Below are 21,612 nucleotides of genomic sequence, written 5' to 3' on the forward strand. Positions count from 1 at the left end.
AGGAGAACCAGTTTGTCTCAGATTCAAGCTTTGTGCCAAATACAATACTGCTCAAAAATTTAGCACACATTAGATTTAAGTTGCGTTTTTTTCTTTAAAAATGAAATAAAAGTAAAAAATAAGAAATTCAGGGTTTTTTAAAAAACAAAAAATATTTATTTGACTTTTTTAATTACATTAAGAGAAAAAAAAACTAAAAAAAAAACAAATCTCTATCACTAAATATCTTTAATCAAAGTTAACATATAAAAAAAAGTTAAAAAAAAGCTGCTCATAAGTTTAGCACACCTGGATTTAAGTTTGCTTTAATAGCAAGATCAATAAGGGATATGTCCACCTTTATTCTTTATGCATAGTTCACATCTTCTTTTAATTGAATCAAAAAGTTTTCGGCAATAATCAGTTGATAAGCTGTCGAACGACTCTTTCAAACTTTCCCTAAGATGTTCAGCTGATGTTACGGGAGCTTTAGTGAGTTTGCGGTCCAGTACAGTCCATACATTTTCGATTGGATTAAGGTCAGGTGATCTAGCTGGCCACTGAAGTACCTTAATGCTGTTTTCTTGAAACCAAATAGTCACCGTTTTTGCCTTGTGACAAGGAGCGTTATCTTGTTGAAATTGCCACTCTGACTCATTGCTAAAAAAGATGTCTCTAGTCGGGATTAAATGATTTTCAAGCGTTTCGATATATTTATGTTGATCCATACGACCATTGTATAAGTAGCAGAGACCTGGGCCGTCATAAGTGATGCAACCCCATATGCCTACCGAACCTCCACCACCTTGTAGTCGCGGCACAATGAAGCGACTACGAAACATCTCATTATAGTGTCTTCGGATAATCACTCTGTTCTTTCGGTTAATAACTGTAAAGTTGGATTCGTCACTGAATATTATTCTTCTTAGTTCATAATTAGTCATTTTCAAAATAGCTCTACAAAATTTGATACGTTTTAACCGATCAATTGGTTTAAGCAGTGGTTTTTTAGCAGCAACGTAGCAACAAAGTTTTCGATCAATCAATCTTCTATTTACAGTTTGTCTTGAGATATGATTTTTTAGAGCCAAGTTCACTTCTTGTGCAATCTCTTTGGCTGAGTATTTAGGGTTTTTTCTTGCAATTCTATAGATACTGTTATCATCGGCGATGCTTGTGATTCTTGGTCGTCCAGATCGGTTTTTGTCTGCAGTAGTACCAGTTTTTTCAAATTTCTGAATTGTTCTGAGTACACATGAACGAGATACAGACTTAAGAGTTCGAGCAATTTCAGAGCTGTTGAAACCACCAAGGTGTAGTCCTACAATACGCTGTTTTATTTCAGAGCTAATTGATTTTTTTCCCATCTTATTGGTCACATTATGGACAAAATTTAAGCGAAAAATACCAAGTTTATTTCAAATGAGGTAATACATACTATGTATATCTTTGAAACTTTTGTTCAGTTTTGTTTATGTAAAAATGAATAGTTAAATTTACTTTTTAATAAAATTTTGACGTCAAAAAGTAAAGAGCGGCAGTTAAAAGACAATAGAAGTGCAAGTGTGCTAAACTTATGAGCAGCTTTTTTACACCGCTTTAATTAGCGGTCTCTGTTTAAGTTAAAAATAGATGGTAAAATTAACGTAATTTTTTTTCAATTTTTTTTTCTATATAAGGTATGTTTTAATTAACTGTAAATAAAAAAAATTGAAAAGGCATAAGAAGTTTACCGCCTAAAAGTTCAATTAAAAGAAGAAAAATGAAACTTAAATCTTATGTGTGCTAAATTTTTGAGCAGTATTGTATATAAAGGTATTGGCTAGAAACTCGAAAATAAAAGTATACTATTTTTTTCGTGAAACTGTCACATGCACTTTATAACTCATCCGTTTTTTTACAACAAGATTTGAAACACTTTTTAATGACAATTTGCAGTAATTGCTTTTTATTAAAAATAGGCTTTTACATAAAGCGTGTAATATAATAAATAAATAAAAGGAAATATTTTTCTTAGAAAGAGATTTCCTCCAAAATATATAATATATATGCCGGTTACTTTACAAAGCAGAAGAAAAAGATTTCGCGATCATTTTTTATATTAGATTTTTATAAAAAGAAAATTCAAGAAATTAAGATTAAAAAAAACAAACATACTTTTCACCTGAAAGAAATGGAGAATTATCAGGCTTACTATTTATCTGTCACCTTCCAAAAATTATATACCAATCTAAAGATTGTACGGATTATTGATTATCTTTTAAGTAAGTTCTGCATCTGAACTGGCGCAATCTAATGCTCCCGGATGTCAGATGCAAACTATATGCAATGCATTCAATTAGCGTAAAAAAAAGGAAAAATTTACAGATAATTTAACAGGCTTGTTTTTCTTTAGCAGTTCCATCCACTTCGTCAGGGTTTGCTAGCGGATCAAGGTCCGCAAACAAGTTAAACCACGCAGACATATCTTTTCCTTTTCTATCGTTCTCCTTTTTAGCCTTAACGTGTTTAGCTGGCTGTGTCCGTTCAACTTTGGCACTATCTTTAACAGAGTTTGCATCTCGCGGAGCTCCACCTTGAGCCATTAGAACAGGGTCCACTTCCTTCATTTGAGATAACAAGAAAGATGGCATAAACATTTTGCTTTTCATGTCAATATCTGTATATCCTCCCATTGTAGAAGTGATCTCGTTTACAGATTTTTTAGATTCTTTAGCACCAAACAACGACTGCCATTGAGAAGAGAAAGAGCTATTAAGTTCACTATCACTAATACCTAAGGATTGGTTCGAAAGTACTTCAGAGAGGATATCAATATCACTTTGAGGCGGATCATTTTTTAATTGGCGAACTGGGGATCCAAATAAAAGATCATCCACAGAAAGTCCAGCTAAATTACTTGCTAAAAAAAAAAGGGAAAATGAATTGCAAAGTAAGAAAAAATTCTTTATACAAAATTAGAAAAATATGAAATAAATTTGACAATGACATAAATATTAGTAACATAAACTTTTATACCTTTTGGCTCATTTAAATCTTTGATTAGTAAATCAGACTTTGATGATGTTCCATTCGATGTGTATGGTGGAATATTGTTTTCTTCAAACTGCCCAAGCAGATCTTCAAACCCTTTAAATTAAAACAAAATACTTTAAAAAATGAATGAACAAAATATTGTTACATTATCTGTACGTTTGCTGTTGATTTGATATAAAAGCATCTTATTACTTAAAAAAGCATTACAAAAGTATTAGAAAATATTAATTTAATTTTATTTAAGAAATGAATAAAGCAGTGGAATCAGAAATAAACAGGAATTAAAAACCAAAAATACCATTATCAATGTTGGGAGCAGCATCTTGCATACTTGTAAATTCCCCAAAACCAGGACTGGAATCTTGCAGTCTACCAAATAAATCATCTGCAGACTGTTTAGAAGGCAAACTCAATTGAGATTTCTGAGATTCAACATCCTCTGCAACAGGGGAGCAATCAAAGCTGATTAATTTGTCATCACTATCATTGTCCAAATCAAGTTGTTGTTCTCTTTGTAAATCTAAGGGTATTGATTCTTCTTTGACCTCTTCATCATTCTTTTTAGTCTTTCGACTTTTTGCTTTCTTACTTTGAGTAGACTTACCATCTTCATTGGTTTCTTCCTCATCCTCTTCATCATCTGCAATACCATTATTTGGAATAATATGCTTTAAAATTTGAAATTGATAGGAAGGATGGCCTTGGTATTGTGTATAGACAGCAGTATAACTTTTAGCAGTAGTACTTAAGAATTTTACCATAGCTGCCTGATAAGGCTCAAGAGTTGCAGATAGAAGGTTGCAACGACTAGCAGAGAGCAGATCAATTTTTTGCACAACATCTACTTTTAATTTATCAAATAAGGCTTTTGCTGATTTCACTTGAGTTTGGACCTGCAATAAAATAAAACAATTCCATAAAATTATCAAAGAAACCATAGAGGTTCAGGGAACGACCATTATTACTAGATAAGGACCACATAAGAAAAAACAAAATAAAAACTTGCCTGCATAATCCATTACACTCATAACTTTTCATAACTTACTCACAAATAGGGCATAAGATTTGTTTTTTGTGGTAGCATGTTTTTTGCTGAATTCACTTTTTTATAGAAAAAAAAAAAGGAATATTGTTAATTCAAGTTTGTTTAACAAAGAATCTGCTTTTGGCAGTAAAAAAAAGGTTTGTTTTTTTTTTGACTTGAACAGAGAAATTTAAATTTTACATAAAAAGTTTTTTAAAGGCTTTTTTTGATTATTTAAAGTAATTTAAGTGATTTATACTTTAATCATGAAAAATTGTAACAGCTTTAAAGGAGAGGAAGCAACAATTGCTGTTGTATCTTAAAGACATAAGAAGTATGAAGTTCTTCTAAAGTCAGCCTTGCCCAAAGTTTCAGAAGAAACCTTATCAGTATAGGCTGCCTCCAAAAATTTTGACATACGAAAGCAAATGATTAGTTGACATTTAAAAAAGCAACAAAATGGAGGTTTGAAGAAAACTGTTCCTGAAAAAGTGGCTCAGAGTGTCATCTGATTAGAAGGATCCTAAAACAAAGGAAGATTTGATTAAGGCTGTTTAAGATGTACAGAAATTTCATAAAACCTCAGATAACTCCACTATTCAAAAATCTACTTCCAAATGAATATTGGGTAGAATCATTCGTAAAAAAAATCCTGGAAAAGCACTGAATCTATTAGTAGAATCAAAAGATTTTCACCATTTTTACAATTTTTTAGAAAAGAATGGTTTGATTCAAGTTGTTGATTATCCAGATGCTCTTTACACATTTTGAAGAGAGTTCTTTTAAGGAAAAGTGCAAAACCAGTTTACAAAATTAATTCATCAAAACCTAAAGAAAATATGATTGTCTGCTATTACTTTGGAGCTAATGGTTCTCAATTAAAAACCCAGATAATACTTGGATGGAAGATGGAACTGTCAATAGTGATTTTTTTATTCACTGAAACTGAATCTAGTTGGTAAAACCAATGCTCTTTAAAGATTATATTTAGAGAACTGATGATGTATTGAAAGATATTACATGTCCTTTTTCCATATTCTTAGACAATCATTTAAGTCACTAAATTTCATTTATTTAATTGGTGCAAGTAATGGGGAATGCACATTATTTCTTTTTCACTTAAATGTAAGCACATTCTGCAAATGTGATACATTAACTTTTGTACCAGCCAAATTAAAATGGAAAAAGGATATTAATAGTTGGAAGAAAGAAAATGGATGCAACAAGGTTGATGGGATTGAATTTACAAGGTATATATTGAAAATATTCATCTTAAGCAGTGTATTGCCATAGATAATGATTCTGAACCTGCTTCCAACTCAGCTGCACAAGTCATTCCTGAAAGTTATGAAATTCCTACTTTTTCCAACTTCATTAAAAGTATTAATATTTTATCAGTAATGAACTTTTTGCTCCTGCTCATATAACTAAAAACATTCATAACCATGAGAAAAAGAGTTAACTTATCTAAAAGAATACATCATATAAGTTTCAGTAAATGAAATGGTTTTTTTCTTCAACATCAACCATCAACTTCAACCCCTTCAACTTCAACCTAGGATGTGCTCAAGCTTCCAGAATGAATTAAGCACAAAAAGAAAGACAATACAAAAAACTTTCTTTATAAGCGATACAATTTTGGGAAATTATCAAAGATAGGACAAAGAAAAGAAAAAATAAGGAAAAGGACAAATAATACAGGTGCAAATCAAACAAATAAAGATGGAAAAAGTGAAAGTAAAATCAAACTAATCTGAACCTGATGCTAAAAAGAAGCATGGAAGACCATCTAAAAATATTCAGTAGTTTGTATTTTATAGTTTCAATGAAGTTTTGAATATTTTGAGAAACTAAATTAGAAATTCTTTCATTCTTACAAGCTAAAATAAAATAAAATAATTTTTAAATTTTTTCTTAAACTAATCACATAGTTTCTTCTTAAACTAATCACATTTTTTCTCATAAGAATTTTATAATAGTCATTTTTTAAAATGCTGCAAAAGACAAAAATTTTTACTACACAAAACAGATTTCAAACTGTAAAAAAAAGATTGGTTGTTGTTTTGGTTTTTTGATTGAGTTGATTGGTTGGTTAATTTGGTTTTTTAGTAAATTTTTATAATATTTTCTAAATATTTTGGTACATGCTTCATTTGAAGAGGGCATATTTTTAAAAATTTGAAATGCTCAAAATTTATAAGTGCTCAAAATTTATAAAAAAGGAATTGCTGCAAAAAAAAAATCTTCCACCTTACTTTAAACAGTACTGAATTATGTGAAATGAATGAACAAATAAAATTTAGAAATAAAAAATATCTAAGTGTTGCTGTACATTAATCATTTTTATAGTACCTAGAAAAAAGCAAATTTTTTTGGTTGAGGATTCTAGCAAATTTTTTTTTGATGAGGATTCTAGGCTTCAAGTTATTGATCTATTTAAACTCAACTATCATATTCTGTGGCACTTTTCACATCCAGTTGTATATAAAACACATTTTTACTATAATAATTGTAATATTATTTTGTTATTTATCACTTGCTTTCTGAAAAAAAAAAATATATATATATATAAACGAATACTTAGCTCAATGATTAACTTGTTCAATTTCATTTTTACATTCAAAACTGCACATGCAAGTGTAAAAAATAAAAAAGGTGAAAGTGAGACTATAAATTTATAGAAACTGAATGGATATACTATTTATGGATGGTTACCTCTAAGCCAATTTATTCCTGCTGATTACACAACTTTCTCAACTTTGACTGCATAACATTCCATAAGCAATTTTAAAAAAGTTAACAAAATGTTTTCTGCAAAATACTTTATTACGCAAAAACAACAACAATCATACTAATTCTTAACATGAAACACAGTTATGCTGCATTAATAATTAATATTAATAACACTACTATCATTTTTATCAGGGCTGTGGAGTTGGAGTCAGAGCTCATTTTGGCTGGAGTCGGAGTCGGAAAAATTGTACCGACTCTGACTCCGGTTTAAAAAAAATCTTTCAAAGTTTCATAACTATCATAAGAATTTTATAGATGTTACAAAACTACAAGTCCCAGGATGCTCTGAAAACTGTAGGATATCCAGACACAATGGGAATTGTAGTTTGCAACAACTGGAGGACAAGGAGTTTGACATGTTATTTTTAGGCCTTTAAAACAGTGATAAGCAATAGGGTATTTTGCTGCTTATCACTGAGAATCATATATCACCTCCCTTGCGCTCTCCTCTACCTTCCCTTAAACTATATAACTTCATGATCCCCTAACTCCCGACTTAAATTGTCTGGCACTGTGCTACATATTCTTAGTAAAAAGCTAGGCGTGCCACCAACAAGCACCAAAGAGTTGCTCCACAAACAGAAAGACTGGAAGTATTCAATTAACTTTGTTTCTCTGGAGAGGGAGAATATTAGAAAATTGGTGATTGAAGAAGCTGTTAAACAAAGAGAAGAACTTAATGAATCTCTCAAGGGATGCTTTGTGTTTCTTAACAGAGTGAACTATTTTGCTATCAATGTTTAATTCCTTTTTGAAAAAAATAAAGCAGTTACCAAAACATCGGTAGTAAAAGACATCAAAGCTAATCACACCAGCGAATTTCTCCAGGTCTTAGTAGAAAAGATTCTTAAAGAATATGAACTTAAAGAAGAACAAGTTCTTTCATGTTTGAAATATTGTCCAACTGACAATATTTCAAACATGATTTTGACAAATTCATAATGTTATTAGCAACTGCATAAGAGTTTATTGCATAACAAGAGTTCAGAAAAGTTGTTTGTTCAGAAATTGTTTTCTTATAAATATTATTTAAAGCACTAAGTGGTTGGATTACTTGTATCATAGTGATGAAATAGCCAATGTTAACATTTTACTACAGTTATTTGTTATTACAAACAAATAACTGTAGTAAAACAAACAACTATTTGTTGTTACAAATTGGTTACTTATGAAGGAGTCGGAGTCGGAGTTGGGAGTCGGAGTCGGTCCATGATAAAATCAAGGAGTCGGAGTCGGAACAGCAGCTTACCGACTCCACAGCCCTGATTTTTATTATCATTCTTATTTTGAACAAAAACTACTTACATCCCTAAACTTTCCAAGCCTTTTGTTTTGATCAGGATCAAGTTCTTTGGAAATATCTGCCATCCACAAAAGACGAGCTCTATAATCTGAACGCGCTTGCTCCATTTTTTCAACTGTCATTTGAGTATCTTGAATTGCTTGAAAACGAAATGTCTCTAACTCAGCAAATAAGCGAACTAATGGAGTACGCAGACTTAATCTAAAGTAAATTGAAATTAGGTGATTGATACTTAATTGTATTTTATTGATGCATGTTACACTGTTTGCTTACACTTTTATAAGGTTTTAATGAGACGATTGTAATGTTGATACTATATTTTATGCTAAAATTTTTGTGTTAATTAAGAATTAGCAAATTTTAAAACTTTTATAAGTATTTAATATTCAACTTTTTTTTTTAATGCTTTTTTTAATATTTTAGTCTTTGTTCCTCTAACTGCTTTAAACAGTCATTAAAAACTCCTTTAGAGTCCAGAAGTCACTAAGTATTTTTTGTTATTTTTCTAAAATTAATTTTAATCAGTCTACAAAAAAAATCTACAAAATCAATTTTATAATTCCTAATTCTGATTATTTGGCCAATTTGAAACTGATCAGAAAAACTATATATACATTGTAAAATACTATACTAAAATGTCATTAGTTTTATAATTCAGTAAAAGTAAAGAAAGTATAAATTTTTTTATGTAAAGAAAGTAGACAATACTAAGATAAAAATTTATCACAAAATTTAAAAGACAAACAATATTTATAAACTTAAGTTAGTAATTTTTTTTCTCGATAAAAATTCCTATTTTTTCAAAAACAACTAAATATTTTTTTAAAAAAAATCTCAAATTTCGATACCTTTGCTGAGCTGCAAAACTTTGAGCTTTTCCTACAGAGATCATCATTTTGCCTGCTTTTGTTTTATCAGTGGCTCCTTGATCACGTAGAAAACGACCCATTTCATTTTCATCTTGAGACAGAGCTAAATCAAATTAAATTATAAAAATAATTGAAGTTCAAACTGTAACTTTAAAAAAAACCGAACAGTTTTTATTAATGTGATGCATTAAGGCGAAGTTTTGACAATTAATAAAGTGTAACTCATAAAAACACTAAAATTTGACTTGAGGTTATTATTATAAATAAAGGATAAATTTTAAAGCCTGCAATAACTTTAAGTTAAATCTAATATATTAGAAAAATCTAATAAAATAAAACTTTGAGTTGATTAATATGTTTTAGCAACTAGATGCCATTTATACAGTTAGGTAAAAACCTTAAGAGTAAAATTTTTTACATGATTGTTATAAAACCAATTCAAAAAGTACATCAAAATTCAAATTAACAAAGTTAAAAACAAATTACTTAACCAATTAATCACTAGATTAACAAAAATATTAAACTAAATCATACCAAATATTCGTGTTTGATAAAACTCAATAGCAGTCATAAGTTGAATACATGTCATCTTAATATGTTGGAAAGCCTTAATTAAAAAAGTAAACAAATATTATTCATAACTAGTAACAAATAACTGAAATCATTTTCAAAGCAAAACCTTTCATCTTAGGCATATATGGGTCTGCTTTTTTCCATACTTCTGTACCACTTACTTATCTAAACCTCTTTTTTTTTTTTTTTAATTTTTATATTTCACACATCAATCACTTATTTTACTATGTTGGCATGAGCTAGCATTGACTCCAATATCAATGATTATACATGAAGTGGTAATTGTGCATGTCTTTGACAGAGAATATGAATTTTTAAAAATTCATCAATGTTTCCTTTAAAACTTTTTAGAATAAATTTTGTGTTAAATATAGAACTGTTTTGACTTAATACAATAGTCTAAATTTTTCTCTGAGAGAAACTACTTAGAATAACAACATTAATATAATAGTAAACTTCAAAGAAAAACAGTCAACATGAAATTTGATGAAACTTTGAACATTAACAACAACTCCTAAATTCTAAAGCAGAATCAAAGAAAACTGTACCTCTAAACGTGAATCAACCTCAGCATCACCTGCGATAACAAACTCATCTTGCCCTTTTCCTAATTTTTCAATTACTTTTTGCTTTGACTTCCAATACTTTTGTTCTAGCTTGCCTTTTATTGAAGGTTCATTTTGAATAGGTGGATAGTTCCTATAGTTTTGTCCATACTTGTAACTATTTATATCCTCTTCATCATGGAAAGGTTGTGACTCATAATAGCTTAAATAATAACAAAATTATAACTTTATAAACCATTTAAAAGACTGATATATATATATATATATATATATATATATATATATATATATATATATATATATATATATATATATATATATATTATATAAAGGAAATACCTTTGGTCGTTGCGGTACATAGCTTCTTTATTCAGAATAAAATTCTTTTGACTTGAGCAAAGAAGTAAATCTCATATCATTTATTTCTAAAAATTCATATATATATATATATATATATATATATATATATATAACTTTTTATATTATAAAGTAAACATACATATGCTGATAGAAGGATAGACTTACATTTGCATTATACAATATGCATACATATACTGATGTATATATAGATGCTACATAGCTAGTTAGTAATACTTAATGCTACTACTAATTATATAAAACTTTAATATAAAACTTTTACTAATTTATGTATGAATGTATGTATACTATATTTACTTTAGATATTCTTACTATCATTAATGACTTAAAACTTTGTTAATAAAAACTACCTAACCAGCGCTCATTTATTCTTAAGTAAATGTTTGGAATTTTTAAAACAGGTAGAACCACCTGCTCATAAAAAATATAACGTCATCAAAAGATTTGTTAGGTTCTCAATTAGATAAAAAAAAAAAAAAAAAAGTCTTGTTCATCAAACATCGCAGCAATAAAATTTTAAGAAATTTTAGTAATAAAATTTTATGAAATTTTATTATTCAATTAGGTTTAAGCAAATTAATTACTTTTAATTGGCAAAATGAGTTAGTTTTTTCAATTTTTTTTTTTTTAAACTTTTTTTTGTTTAAGATGGAACGGTACATATATGTTTGTTTGGCCAATATTAAAACTATTAAAACAGCTAGAAGTAGAAAATAAATTAGTGACTATGTCAGTATAGTAAATGTAACAAAAATTAAATTAGTGTACAAAAAAAACATCCGACATGTAATAATGTAAACAACTGCCATTTTAGCTTGATCTTTCTTGAGTTGGCAATTTAAAGCTCATGCGCAAAGGTTTCGTCATTAAAGTCGCGACGCAAAGGAGACAAGAATATTGTAAACTTCGCGACGCACTGAGTGAATAATGTTGTGTTTTTTTATTTGTTTGCTTTTTTTACAAATCACCGATTTGTCCAAATAGATCTTTTTCTTTCACTCTCTGCTCAAAGATATTTGCAGTTCAACCGTGAATGAATTTTTATGCATTAGCTGAATTTAACCCAGCAACTTTGTTTATATATTATAACTATACTTTTACTCATTTTGTTAAATTTATTTAAAAACTTCTTTAAATGAAATCTTTTTATGTTACTCGTGTTCAAATTTTTGATGTGACCAATACCATCTACAGGGACTCTACATTATTTTCTTATTAATAAGGAGACTATTAAATTATTTGTTACTTATGTGCAAATTAAACTTGATTCATTAACCAATCAATTAGAGTTATAGTTAATATTTCTCACAAACTATAATTAAATTTCTTAATTAGACACTATTATACATTATTATTCATCATATTTTATTTTCAATTACTTTTCATTAAATCTCATTTTTTATTTGCACTAATTTGACTAAGGTGTTAAATATCACAAATTAGATTACGTACTTTCTTATTCATATGTCTTTTGCAGTTGACTTATCATTTGCAATATCTTATATCAAACAAACCGGTTAGCCGGTTTTGTTAATTAGGTATTCAACGGCAGGGCCTTCTCCTAAATATAATTCACAAATGTGAGAAAATGTATGTCATAATTAAACAAATTATGCATATTTAGAGGTGCTATCGTAGATGTCATCTTATTCTCTCTCTTCAATGATGTTGAATTTTTGTCACCAAATACTCTTGGATGCCTCCTCGCACCTTGTTAAGACCCTCACGTTTATTAATTTTAGCAAAAGGTGTTAAATTCCAATTTTATTCTTATATGCATAAAGAACAGAACAAAGTTTTGTCTTGTGTTTTACCTATTTTGGGAGCTATTTAAAAAAGATGCCGTTGGATTGTATTCATGGCATGGTATCATGGACAATCCTGGTCAGTATCATTAAGTTATATGTCCCCTGTTTCTTTATCACATTATTATTGGTGATAAAGAAACAGGGGACATATAACTCAATGATACTGACCTGGATTGTCTGCTGAAAGTGAAGTATCGAGACCTGCAACAGAAATTGATGCTAGAACATTTAAGGAGTTTTACTAACTTTTAAGAGACAACAAAATGAGAATATTAGCAGAGAGGTTAAATTCATTGAAGAACAAAGGTTTTCCGTTTTAACGGCTCAGATGATAGTGAAAGTTATTTTGTATCAAAAATAATATTCGTAATAGTTGGCATGCAATTGAAAGAATTTTGGGATGAAATAATGTAAATGATGAAATTGATGATTTGATGTAAAAAGAGAATCCTAAAAGTCTCAAACAGCTACTTAGATTGATTGCTCCCCCCCCCCCCCTCCACCGACTGGTATAAAGCTCAAAGATCAGCAATTTGTTCCGTTTAACGAATGTCTTGAACTATTTAATTATGAAAAACAGCTTTTGAAAAACAGGAAGGAAGATGATGAAGGATCCAGTAATTGAGAGAAATCTGTTAGCACTTGCGAGCAAAATGTTACGCCTTCAGCTGCTACTATGGTTATTCCTTCACCAAATATTTCAACGACATATAATTTCCGTCTATACTTGACTAGTTTCAAGCCAAACTATATTACTGCTTGGCGTGATATATAGAAACGCATACAACGTTCTTCAGAGATAAATTAATCAACAGAAAACAACAACAACCAAAGAAATGCAGAAGAAGTAGAAGAGCTCAGCAAAAAGTTTTTTAAGACGAAAGATGAAATTCGAAATGAATTTTGTAAAGATTTATAATGACATGTAGTTCAAAAGACATAAAGGTATTCAACGTGACCGCTTAGATCTCAAAATTTTAAAACAACGCAAAGTAAACAAATCTTTTGGTTAAACACCAAAATTTAATTCGCGTTATTCCTGAGTATATTACATCGTTTTTTAAACTCAAAGTCGATTAGGAAACTTGTATTTGCCAGCATAAATTTTCTAAACGTTGCTAATATTTTAAAATTGCAAACGAATTTCCCAAATTGAAAGGACAACTTTTTTAAATTTTAATTTCAGCAGATGAAGACCGATACGGTTTGTTAATCTTGGTGATGAAAACATTGATGATCTTAACAAAGCCTAGAGAAACCAGTACACAAAATACAGAAAGAAAGAAACCAGTACACAAAATACAGAAAGAAAGAAACCAGTACACAGAGAAAGAAAGAGAGAAAGAAGCCAGTACACAAAATACAACAGCTACCAGGAAATTTCAAAGGTAAAATGCTCCTGGTTAATTTAAACATTCAGTTAATAAATGGGGAAAAAATAGAATTTCTCTGTAGTCATTTTTGAGTAAGTAGAAACTCTTTTTTAATTAAAGTCTATGAAAAATCAGCAATCTTTAAAAACATGCTTATGCATGATGGTTGTAATTACTCCTAAACTATTATTGAATTACTAACAATTTATTACCAATTAAAGACTAAATTGCTACTTATAAATCCTGCATTTTGCTTGAGTTACCCACCAGTCGTGAAAATCTCCATAAACTTTTTCGTTTTGGTCTTCGTGTAATCGATCGCAAATTTCACAATGTGCTTTTTTCCATCTTCCAAGCCACACCTTATAATAAGGTTTCCACCAAAAATAGCTGACATATTCGCCATGATTCTTTTGTAACTCAAGTAAGTAGTTTGCTAATGCTTTAGGGCTTTCGTATTCCAAAGCATTAATGAACGATTTTTTGGGGGCGAAGTAATAATCGTTTGTATCAGTGCCACCTCCTAAAACGATAGGTATAATATTCTTTTTCAACGCGTTGAAAAACTTTTCGGTTATATAATCTTTGCAACAAGAGTTTTCTCCCGAAAAATAGAAGTAGTAATCTCTCTCCACATCGTCCCAACATTTGTCGGAATTTTCTCGACCGCACCGAAACGTTCCGCATCCCCCGTAAACATCTACTGTTATATACTTCTGCAGTTCTTTAATAAAACTTTCTCGCCCTGATTGAGAAAAGCAATTTGATACAAACCATGCTACTGATTTATTCTTGGTTGCTGCTAATTGAACGTTTTTTTTACTTTCGCTAATAAGGTCCTCCTCCGGTTTTTCAATATTTTTAACTTGGTGTAGTAATCCCCACGGTTCCCAGAATTCTGAATCGCGTCTATATGTTTGAGTCCAATTAAAAAAATTTGTCCATTCACTCGGTTGAAAACCCAAAAGATAGGCTGCTGGCTCCACTTCCCAAAGAATATACCTTTGATGAGGTTTACGAACTAGATTAAAAAAAAACAATAATGAAAGACATTAACAAACCACCAAGAACATTTTTTTTATAAATCTATGTTGTTGTTTTCTTGACTCCAATTGTTAAAAGTACAAGGGTTTTAATACTTTTATTATATATTGCTTAATTGAACATAAGTTTCCCTGTTTTAATGTACAATTGTTTTAAGTTAATATTGGATAGTTGATTTCAAGGATAGCAACCGTTTTTACCTACTAAATACTTGTTCCATTACATACCCGTATTTTATGTGTATGTAGTATAAATACATTGCATAATCAAGTTTATAAAATCATTGTTCTCAAAGCCATAATATTTAGTTTTTGACAAACATGATTGAAGTTAAAAAGTGCTATACTTCTTAACACAACAATAAAAATAAAAACTAGTAAAAATTTTACATATTCATTTAACAATTTATTCTTGGAACAAAATTTTGTTTATGAAAACATAAGCAAAATCTTTTTGAATACCCTTAAAGTCATCTGCATGCATATGTATGTCCTATTGGCCTTGACACCTCTGTTCCTATAATCTTAATATCTTGATGAATGTGCTCATCTTGCTTAAGAAATTTGTTGAGATAACTTGTGAAAATAAACTGTTATGCTCATGTTGCAGGTTAATTGATGATAATTTTTAAAGCAACGATCTCACAAATCATGTGAAAATTTTTTTCAATCATTGACTTTCTGATTTTTGGTCCGTTAAAAACACAGGTTTTTTTTATTGTCATAACGCGAACCAGGAAATGGGTAACTAATATAATTAAAACAGTCCCACTCTGCGTTAAAAGCTTTGACAAACTGCTTCATAAATTTAATTTGATATGGAGGAGAGGAAAAACAATTTTTTTTCCCGCTCTATCAAATGTTGGTTTATGGTATTCTTTTCTCCCGATATTATTTTTGTTCTGACCAGTCAAATATTCCGCCGCAATTGTCTTTAGCTCGGCTATTACATTAGCAGGAAACAAGGATTTTTTTTATATATCCTGCTTGCTAACCAAGCAAAATGTTACCAAATTTTAAGATCCAAACAAATATCTGTCCTCTAACTTGTTGTTGCCATTTTCTTCTTCTGGTGAAGGAAGGTGTATGAAAACAGCTACGTGTCCCTAAATGAAGCGGATTGCATAAATCTAGTTTTGGTTTAACAATATTCAATCGAGTTCTTTTTTTATTATAACCAAGTTTTGTGAGAAAAAAGCAAAAGTCAGTTACATGATTTCTTTTGCTCCTCCCCATACTGTTCGAATACCAAAATTCTGTTTTAATTCTCTGTGCCCACTATCATAAATTTTCCACAAATAGCCCACTTCATGCGGGGCCTACAATTAATACTGATTACTAATTTTAATTTGAAAATCTGAAGGCCAAGTCAAATTGAACATTTTTTTGTTTGTTTGTTTGTTTTTTCTTATTTATTCAATCTAGAAAATAAAAAAACTGATTGGACATCTTAAATCTCTATATTTTATGCGAATAGTCAAACACTAGAATATTGATTCGCGAAAACCGAAGCCGTTTCTGAAATCAGCGACCTAAAACTATCTCTTTAAATTTATGCAAAGAAAAATTAAAACCAGGCAACAACGAAATCGGAAATCAAAATTTCTTGACATTTATTACTTGTTACTGTTAGATAAAAATACAAGTAAATTGTTGAACAAAAAGTTGAACTGCGTTAAGATTGTTTATAAAGTTCATTTCCTTAAACCTTTAAATATTTTTAACCAGTATTGGATCTATGGGGTACCCTTTTAACCTTGGCTACACTTAAAAAAAGCAGAAGAAAAAAATCGTAAAAGTATTTTGCAGTATTAAAATAATAATACGAATTGTTATTATATTTAGCGGATTAAGTACGAGGTTTGTTATAAATACTGTATCTTTAAATCGTATGCATTATTTATTTTATTTTTAGGAAGCAAACAACGTATTCCAACCAAAAATGGAAAATGAAAACAGTATAAATCATATCTTGATTAAATTAAGGTCGATTTGAAGAGATAAATTGTTTGTTAAAGATGACAAAAGATTGAAGAGTATAAATATATCGAAAGTTTTTTAAGCAATAATTTATTCTAATTTTTGAAAATTTTGATAAAGCTAAACACAGTTCATAAATTCACTTCGATCGTGATATTATTAGATTTTCTAATTACATTACTTGTTGGCCTAATCTAAAATTAAAAAATGAGTTTAGACATTTCTTAACCTTTTTGATTTGTTTGGTGACAGCGTAGGCTAAAGCAAATCTTAGGGGGAAGTAATGGGTGCTTAAAACAAGAGTAACTATTTAAAGCATGAACGTATAAGATATGGACGTGCAACGATATTGTTTTTTTTTGCGAACCATGCTCGTTGTACATTGTTACAAATCTTTTGTTTTAAACAATACAAATTTAATTAATGTCTGTCTGATTCGTCGAAAATATTTGGTCTCGTCTAACCAGTAACATCAACTTCTTTTTAGTTATTAAAGATAACAGCAATAGAACAAAATTTTAAGCTTAATTTTGTATTGCTAGACATTCTTAATATTTTAAGAATTAACGTGTATGATGATGTAGAAATTGAGATCATTTATTTTAACTGCTTCAGTGCATGTGTAACTAGAGATATAATAAATAATACAAAACATCAACTACTTTTGCAACTACCAAGAGCACAAATGTTTCATGTCCAGTGAACAACTCCAACTACTACTTATATTGTTGTAGACTTCCAGTTTATAAATATTATAGAATTTTCTATATTTATTTTAAACAACAGAAATGTATAGAGTTAAGGACAAATAACTTATACATAAAATGAATGTAAATACAACAAAGAAAAAAATAGTTTGTCACAATTTTAAAGAATTTAGAAAAGCCAATTTATGGCAAACCGCAAGAATAACTAAGTACTTAATATTAACATAACATGATTTACCAGCTATATATAAACTAATTTTTGTTTGACAAAAACAAATGGGTTATTATCTGCTTTTTATGACAAATGAAATAATATATGAAATATCAAAAACGAAAACATGAAATATCTGGGCGCATTTTGCAAGATAATTGTAAACTTGAATAACTTGTTAAAGGGTTTCGCTTTATCAAATGAATTATAAAAATGCATAGTGGAATGTATTTTAAGGAGCTTATAGAGCAGTCGAGGCAAATAATGGAGACATATCGGAAAAAAAAACAAAGAAATACACAAAATTAAGGCTGGTGAATGAAGGACCAAGAAATTGAATGAAACCAGATCTTGACAAAAAATTTCATTTAAGCTTTTATATATTTCGCTATACCTTTTATAGTCATTTTAAAATTATCCTTACAGGTCTATTTTATCATTGACAGACTTTGTTTACACGAAAAAAGTTCCTAAATTTACAAATGTTCATCTTGAAAATATGATGGAAATCTGTTCGAGCCGACAACTAATTTCCTTTACCTTGGTGTAATTTGTTTAGTAATTTGTCAAAGCGTGAAGTAGTTATTTTATCTTGAACAGCCTTATTAAACAAATGCTATAAAAGTAGAAACTAATACCACGTGATCAGAGTTTCTGTTTTAAAACTGTTGGCAGGCATTTAATAGATTTTTTGTTGGCGCATGAAATTTTAGAGTTTGTCGGAAACTCTCATGGCTCGCTGATTTCTGCGGCCAATTTGATGTAAAAATAAGCAACGATGTAAAAATAAGCAACGTCTACATTACAGTTTTTGTAAATGCTACATATGAATTATGCATCATATCAATCCAATAAATATTTAATTGTTGCTTATTGCCGATATATTTAATTTATAAATACATACTAATTATTGCTGATTAAATAATTAAAATATTTAATGAATGTAGCTTATTTCTTAAAAGTAAACAAATTTCATTCAAAATATGAGCATTGAAAATAACATATTAAGTTATTATAAAATTAAAACTCTTTTTTACTTAACTTTCTATTCACTTCGAATGTGAGATAAAAAAAGCGCTTCTGTTTACAATAGGTCCTCAAAACCTGGGTTCCTTAATTATCATGTCAAATAAAAATCTGATATCTTTTTTTTCCAATATAAATTTTTTAACGATTTGGTAAATTCATCAAAGAACGCCATTCGGAATATAAAATCTTACCTTTAGGGATAGATTGCTTATTAATAGCCCTAGAATAAAAGACTATTGCATCGAAATCTTCTAATGGTATAAAGTCACGATCATCTGTGCAAAAACAATCGCGCCTTTTGCAAGATTTCCATATGTATGGTAATTGGCCTTGCTTGGAGCGCTCTTGAAAATTGAAGCCATACGTTTTGGAACCGTATGCTTCGTGGTAATATAACACTGTTTTGATATTCCGTTCCTTAAGTTTTTTTACTCTCTCTTCTTTTGAATAACTTTGCATGTTTTCCACCGAATATAAATATTCTTCTAATGGGACGCCTATATGGTAGAAACAAAAATAGCAATATTAGCAAGAGTAGCAATAAAAATATAATAGTAGTAGTAAAGATGATAGTAATAAAAATAATAATCTTAAAAGATGATAACAAAGATAATAGCAATAATTACCATAATCATCAACGTTATAATGAGCTGCCATTTTGAAGTATTCTTCGTAGTGTTCGATTTTTCTTTCCGATGCAAAAAAGTCATTCCAAATGGGTTGTGTTTTTTGTTCCACCTTTGGTACATCTACAAAACTGCTTCTGCTGATTTCCTCAGAACTGCTGCAATTATCCACATTTTTCGGCAGAAGTTCTTTGGATGAGAAATAAAAATGAAATATACAATAAACCCAAATTCCTCCTAAAAGAGCACCAAATATAAACGAGCTCAGGAAACGTAGCAGCAATCCATAAACTCGCATCTCATTAAAAACTGGCTCATAAATTGTATTTGAACGAATTCTCTTTTTTGCAAAAAAATATTTAAATCATAACAAAGTACAACTAATTTCTTGATTTACTTTGAAAGGTGAAGTTTCTACGAAAGCATTTCTTAAACGCTTAAAATTAAAAATTCAAAGAACAAGATGTTGAAACAGACATTAAGTTTGATTCATGAAGCCACAAATATCGATGTATAGCATTGAAGCGCTATTTCAAGATTATCCGACGCTTTAAATGACTTAAGATCGCTGCTGTCAACCTTTTATTAAAAAGATTTCATTTTAAACATTTTTTTATAATCGGATGTTTCCTGATTAGATTTCTAAATTACTCCATTAAATAAAAATTATGTTTACGCTATTTCTTCTTTTAATGAGTGATTTTTTGTTTTTTGTTTTTAAATAATAAGAAAAAAAAAATTTAACTTACCAATCTGACGAGCAACCTATTGTTTTTCTAAGTCAATCGAATATTTTATAATGAGTTTTCTCAAGTGGGACTTTTGCCTTCTTAAGAAAATCTCTATCAGGCATGATTAGATATATTAAGAACAGGGGGCAAACAATCGCACTTTAATAAACTTTAACCGAATTCGAAACTTAAATTTGGCATTTGAAAGAAAAGTAATGACTTCACAAATGGCAGATCTGTTTTTTTAACAAAAGTATATATATTAAAAAAAAAGATTTTTTAATCGAAAGCAAATGACTTTTTTAACGAAAAAAATAGTAAAACAAGGAAAAGAACGTATAAGAAAACGTAAAAAGAATGCGGATTATTTGTACAAACTTTTGTATAAAATTAGTAATATTGTAAAACAATGGGAGCTTTTGTTTTATTACCTTTAAGTTGCAGAGCAGTACTGCAATTTAATAATAAATTACTCATTTTGAATCTGCATTCTAATTAAGGAAGTTGTAATACTTTTGTAATTAGCGCTTTATGTTACGTAAAAACACTACAAATGTTCAGTAGAAACTTACAGTAAAACTATAGAACGACAGACGACAGAATTAGACACAGAATTAGACAGATAATCAATACGTATAAGATCCTGAGAGGGATGGTCTCTTTTAGTGTAGCATCGTTTACATACAAATGTCGATACCATCAGTTCGATATCACACGATAATAAATAAAAACCCGTTACGATAATAAATAAAAACTATTAAGATTATGCGATACTGGTATCGAAGGTATTTATTATTTTAGGTATATTTCATTTTTACAACAGATACCTTATTTAAAGGTATCTGTTGTAAAAATGAAATACAAGTTCTCGTGAAGAACCGAGCTGCGATGCCATATGATACCACCGGTTCCGAAAAAATATAACAGAATTGTTTCGGAACCGGTGGTTTCATTTGGTATCGCAGCTCGATTCTTCACGAGAACTTGTATTTCCGCTTTAACATTCAACAATTAAAGTAAAGTAACTATCATTCATCGCGCCTCCTACAACATCTTTAATCTGGGATTATTTTAACAAAAATATAGGTAGTACAACTTATCATTTATATTTTATACCTGTTAATCCATTTAGTACCTCGTGTATGGATAAATAACTTATACATAAAATGAATGTAAATACTAGAGTGCGCCAAGTTCCCGTATTTACGGGAACTACGGGAGCGGGATCCTGTTCCTGCTTTTGGTATTTAAAATACGGGAACGGGATCCTGTTCCCGTAATAAATAAAATACGGGAACAGGAAATTCCCGTTCCTGTTCCCGTACGTCATTCGATGTTACGGGGTTTTCCCGTAATTATTATATTATAATATATAATATATATATATTTATATATTATGATATAATATATATATATTATATATATATTATATATATATAATATATATATTTATATATTATATATATGCATATTTATATATTTATATATTATAATATATATATTTATATATTATAATATAATATAAGAAATACGGGAAAAGCCGTATTTTTACAAGTTTCCCGCATTTTACCAAGTTTCCCGCT

The 21,612-nt window shown here is 29.3% G+C and overlaps 2 protein-coding genes and 1 long non-coding RNA gene across 3 annotated transcripts; 1 reads left to right on the forward strand and 2 right to left on the reverse strand.

Moving 5' to 3' along the window:
- Window positions 1-162: 162 nt before the first annotated feature.
- Window positions 163-16,781, forward strand: LOC149884263 (uncharacterized). The gene is made up of 3 exons (XR_016455553.1): window positions 163-518; window positions 13,516-13,717; window positions 16,661-16,781. It is a non-coding gene; the product is annotated as an uncharacterized LOC149884263 (long non-coding RNA).
- On the reverse strand, window positions 1,911-10,628 carry LOC149884264 (islet cell autoantigen 1-like). The gene is made up of 8 exons (XM_090097525.1): window positions 10,483-10,628; window positions 10,126-10,345; window positions 9,539-9,611; window positions 8,984-9,107; window positions 8,138-8,336; window positions 3,314-3,908; window positions 2,998-3,108; window positions 1,911-2,881 (listed from the first exon to the last, which is right to left on the reverse strand). The coding sequence occupies exons 1-8, from the start codon at window positions 10,500-10,502 to the stop codon at window positions 2,352-2,354; spliced, it is 1,872 nt and encodes a 623-aa protein (XP_089953651.1). The 5' UTR covers window positions 10,503-10,628; the 3' UTR covers window positions 1,911-2,351.
- Window positions 13,843-19,877, reverse strand: LOC149884265 (lewis-type alpha-(1,3)-fucosyltransferase-like). Its single transcript, XM_090097527.1, has 3 exons — window positions 19,299-19,877; window positions 18,864-19,169; window positions 13,843-14,723 (listed from the first exon to the last, which is right to left on the reverse strand). Exons 1-3 carry the CDS (start codon window positions 19,594-19,596, stop codon window positions 13,933-13,935), a joined length of 1,395 nt encoding a protein of 464 aa, XP_089953653.1. The 5' UTR covers window positions 19,597-19,877; the 3' UTR covers window positions 13,843-13,932.
- Window positions 19,878-21,612: the final 1,735 nt, after the last annotated feature.

This window comes from Hydra viridissima, unplaced genomic scaffold (genome assembly GCF_058129835.1).
Source record: "Hydra viridissima isolate aposymbiotic clone 2 unplaced genomic scaffold, HvirCarnegie_v1 scaffold_9, whole genome shotgun sequence".
Lineage (NCBI taxonomy): Eukaryota > Metazoa > Cnidaria > Hydrozoa > Anthoathecata > Hydridae > Hydra > Hydra viridissima.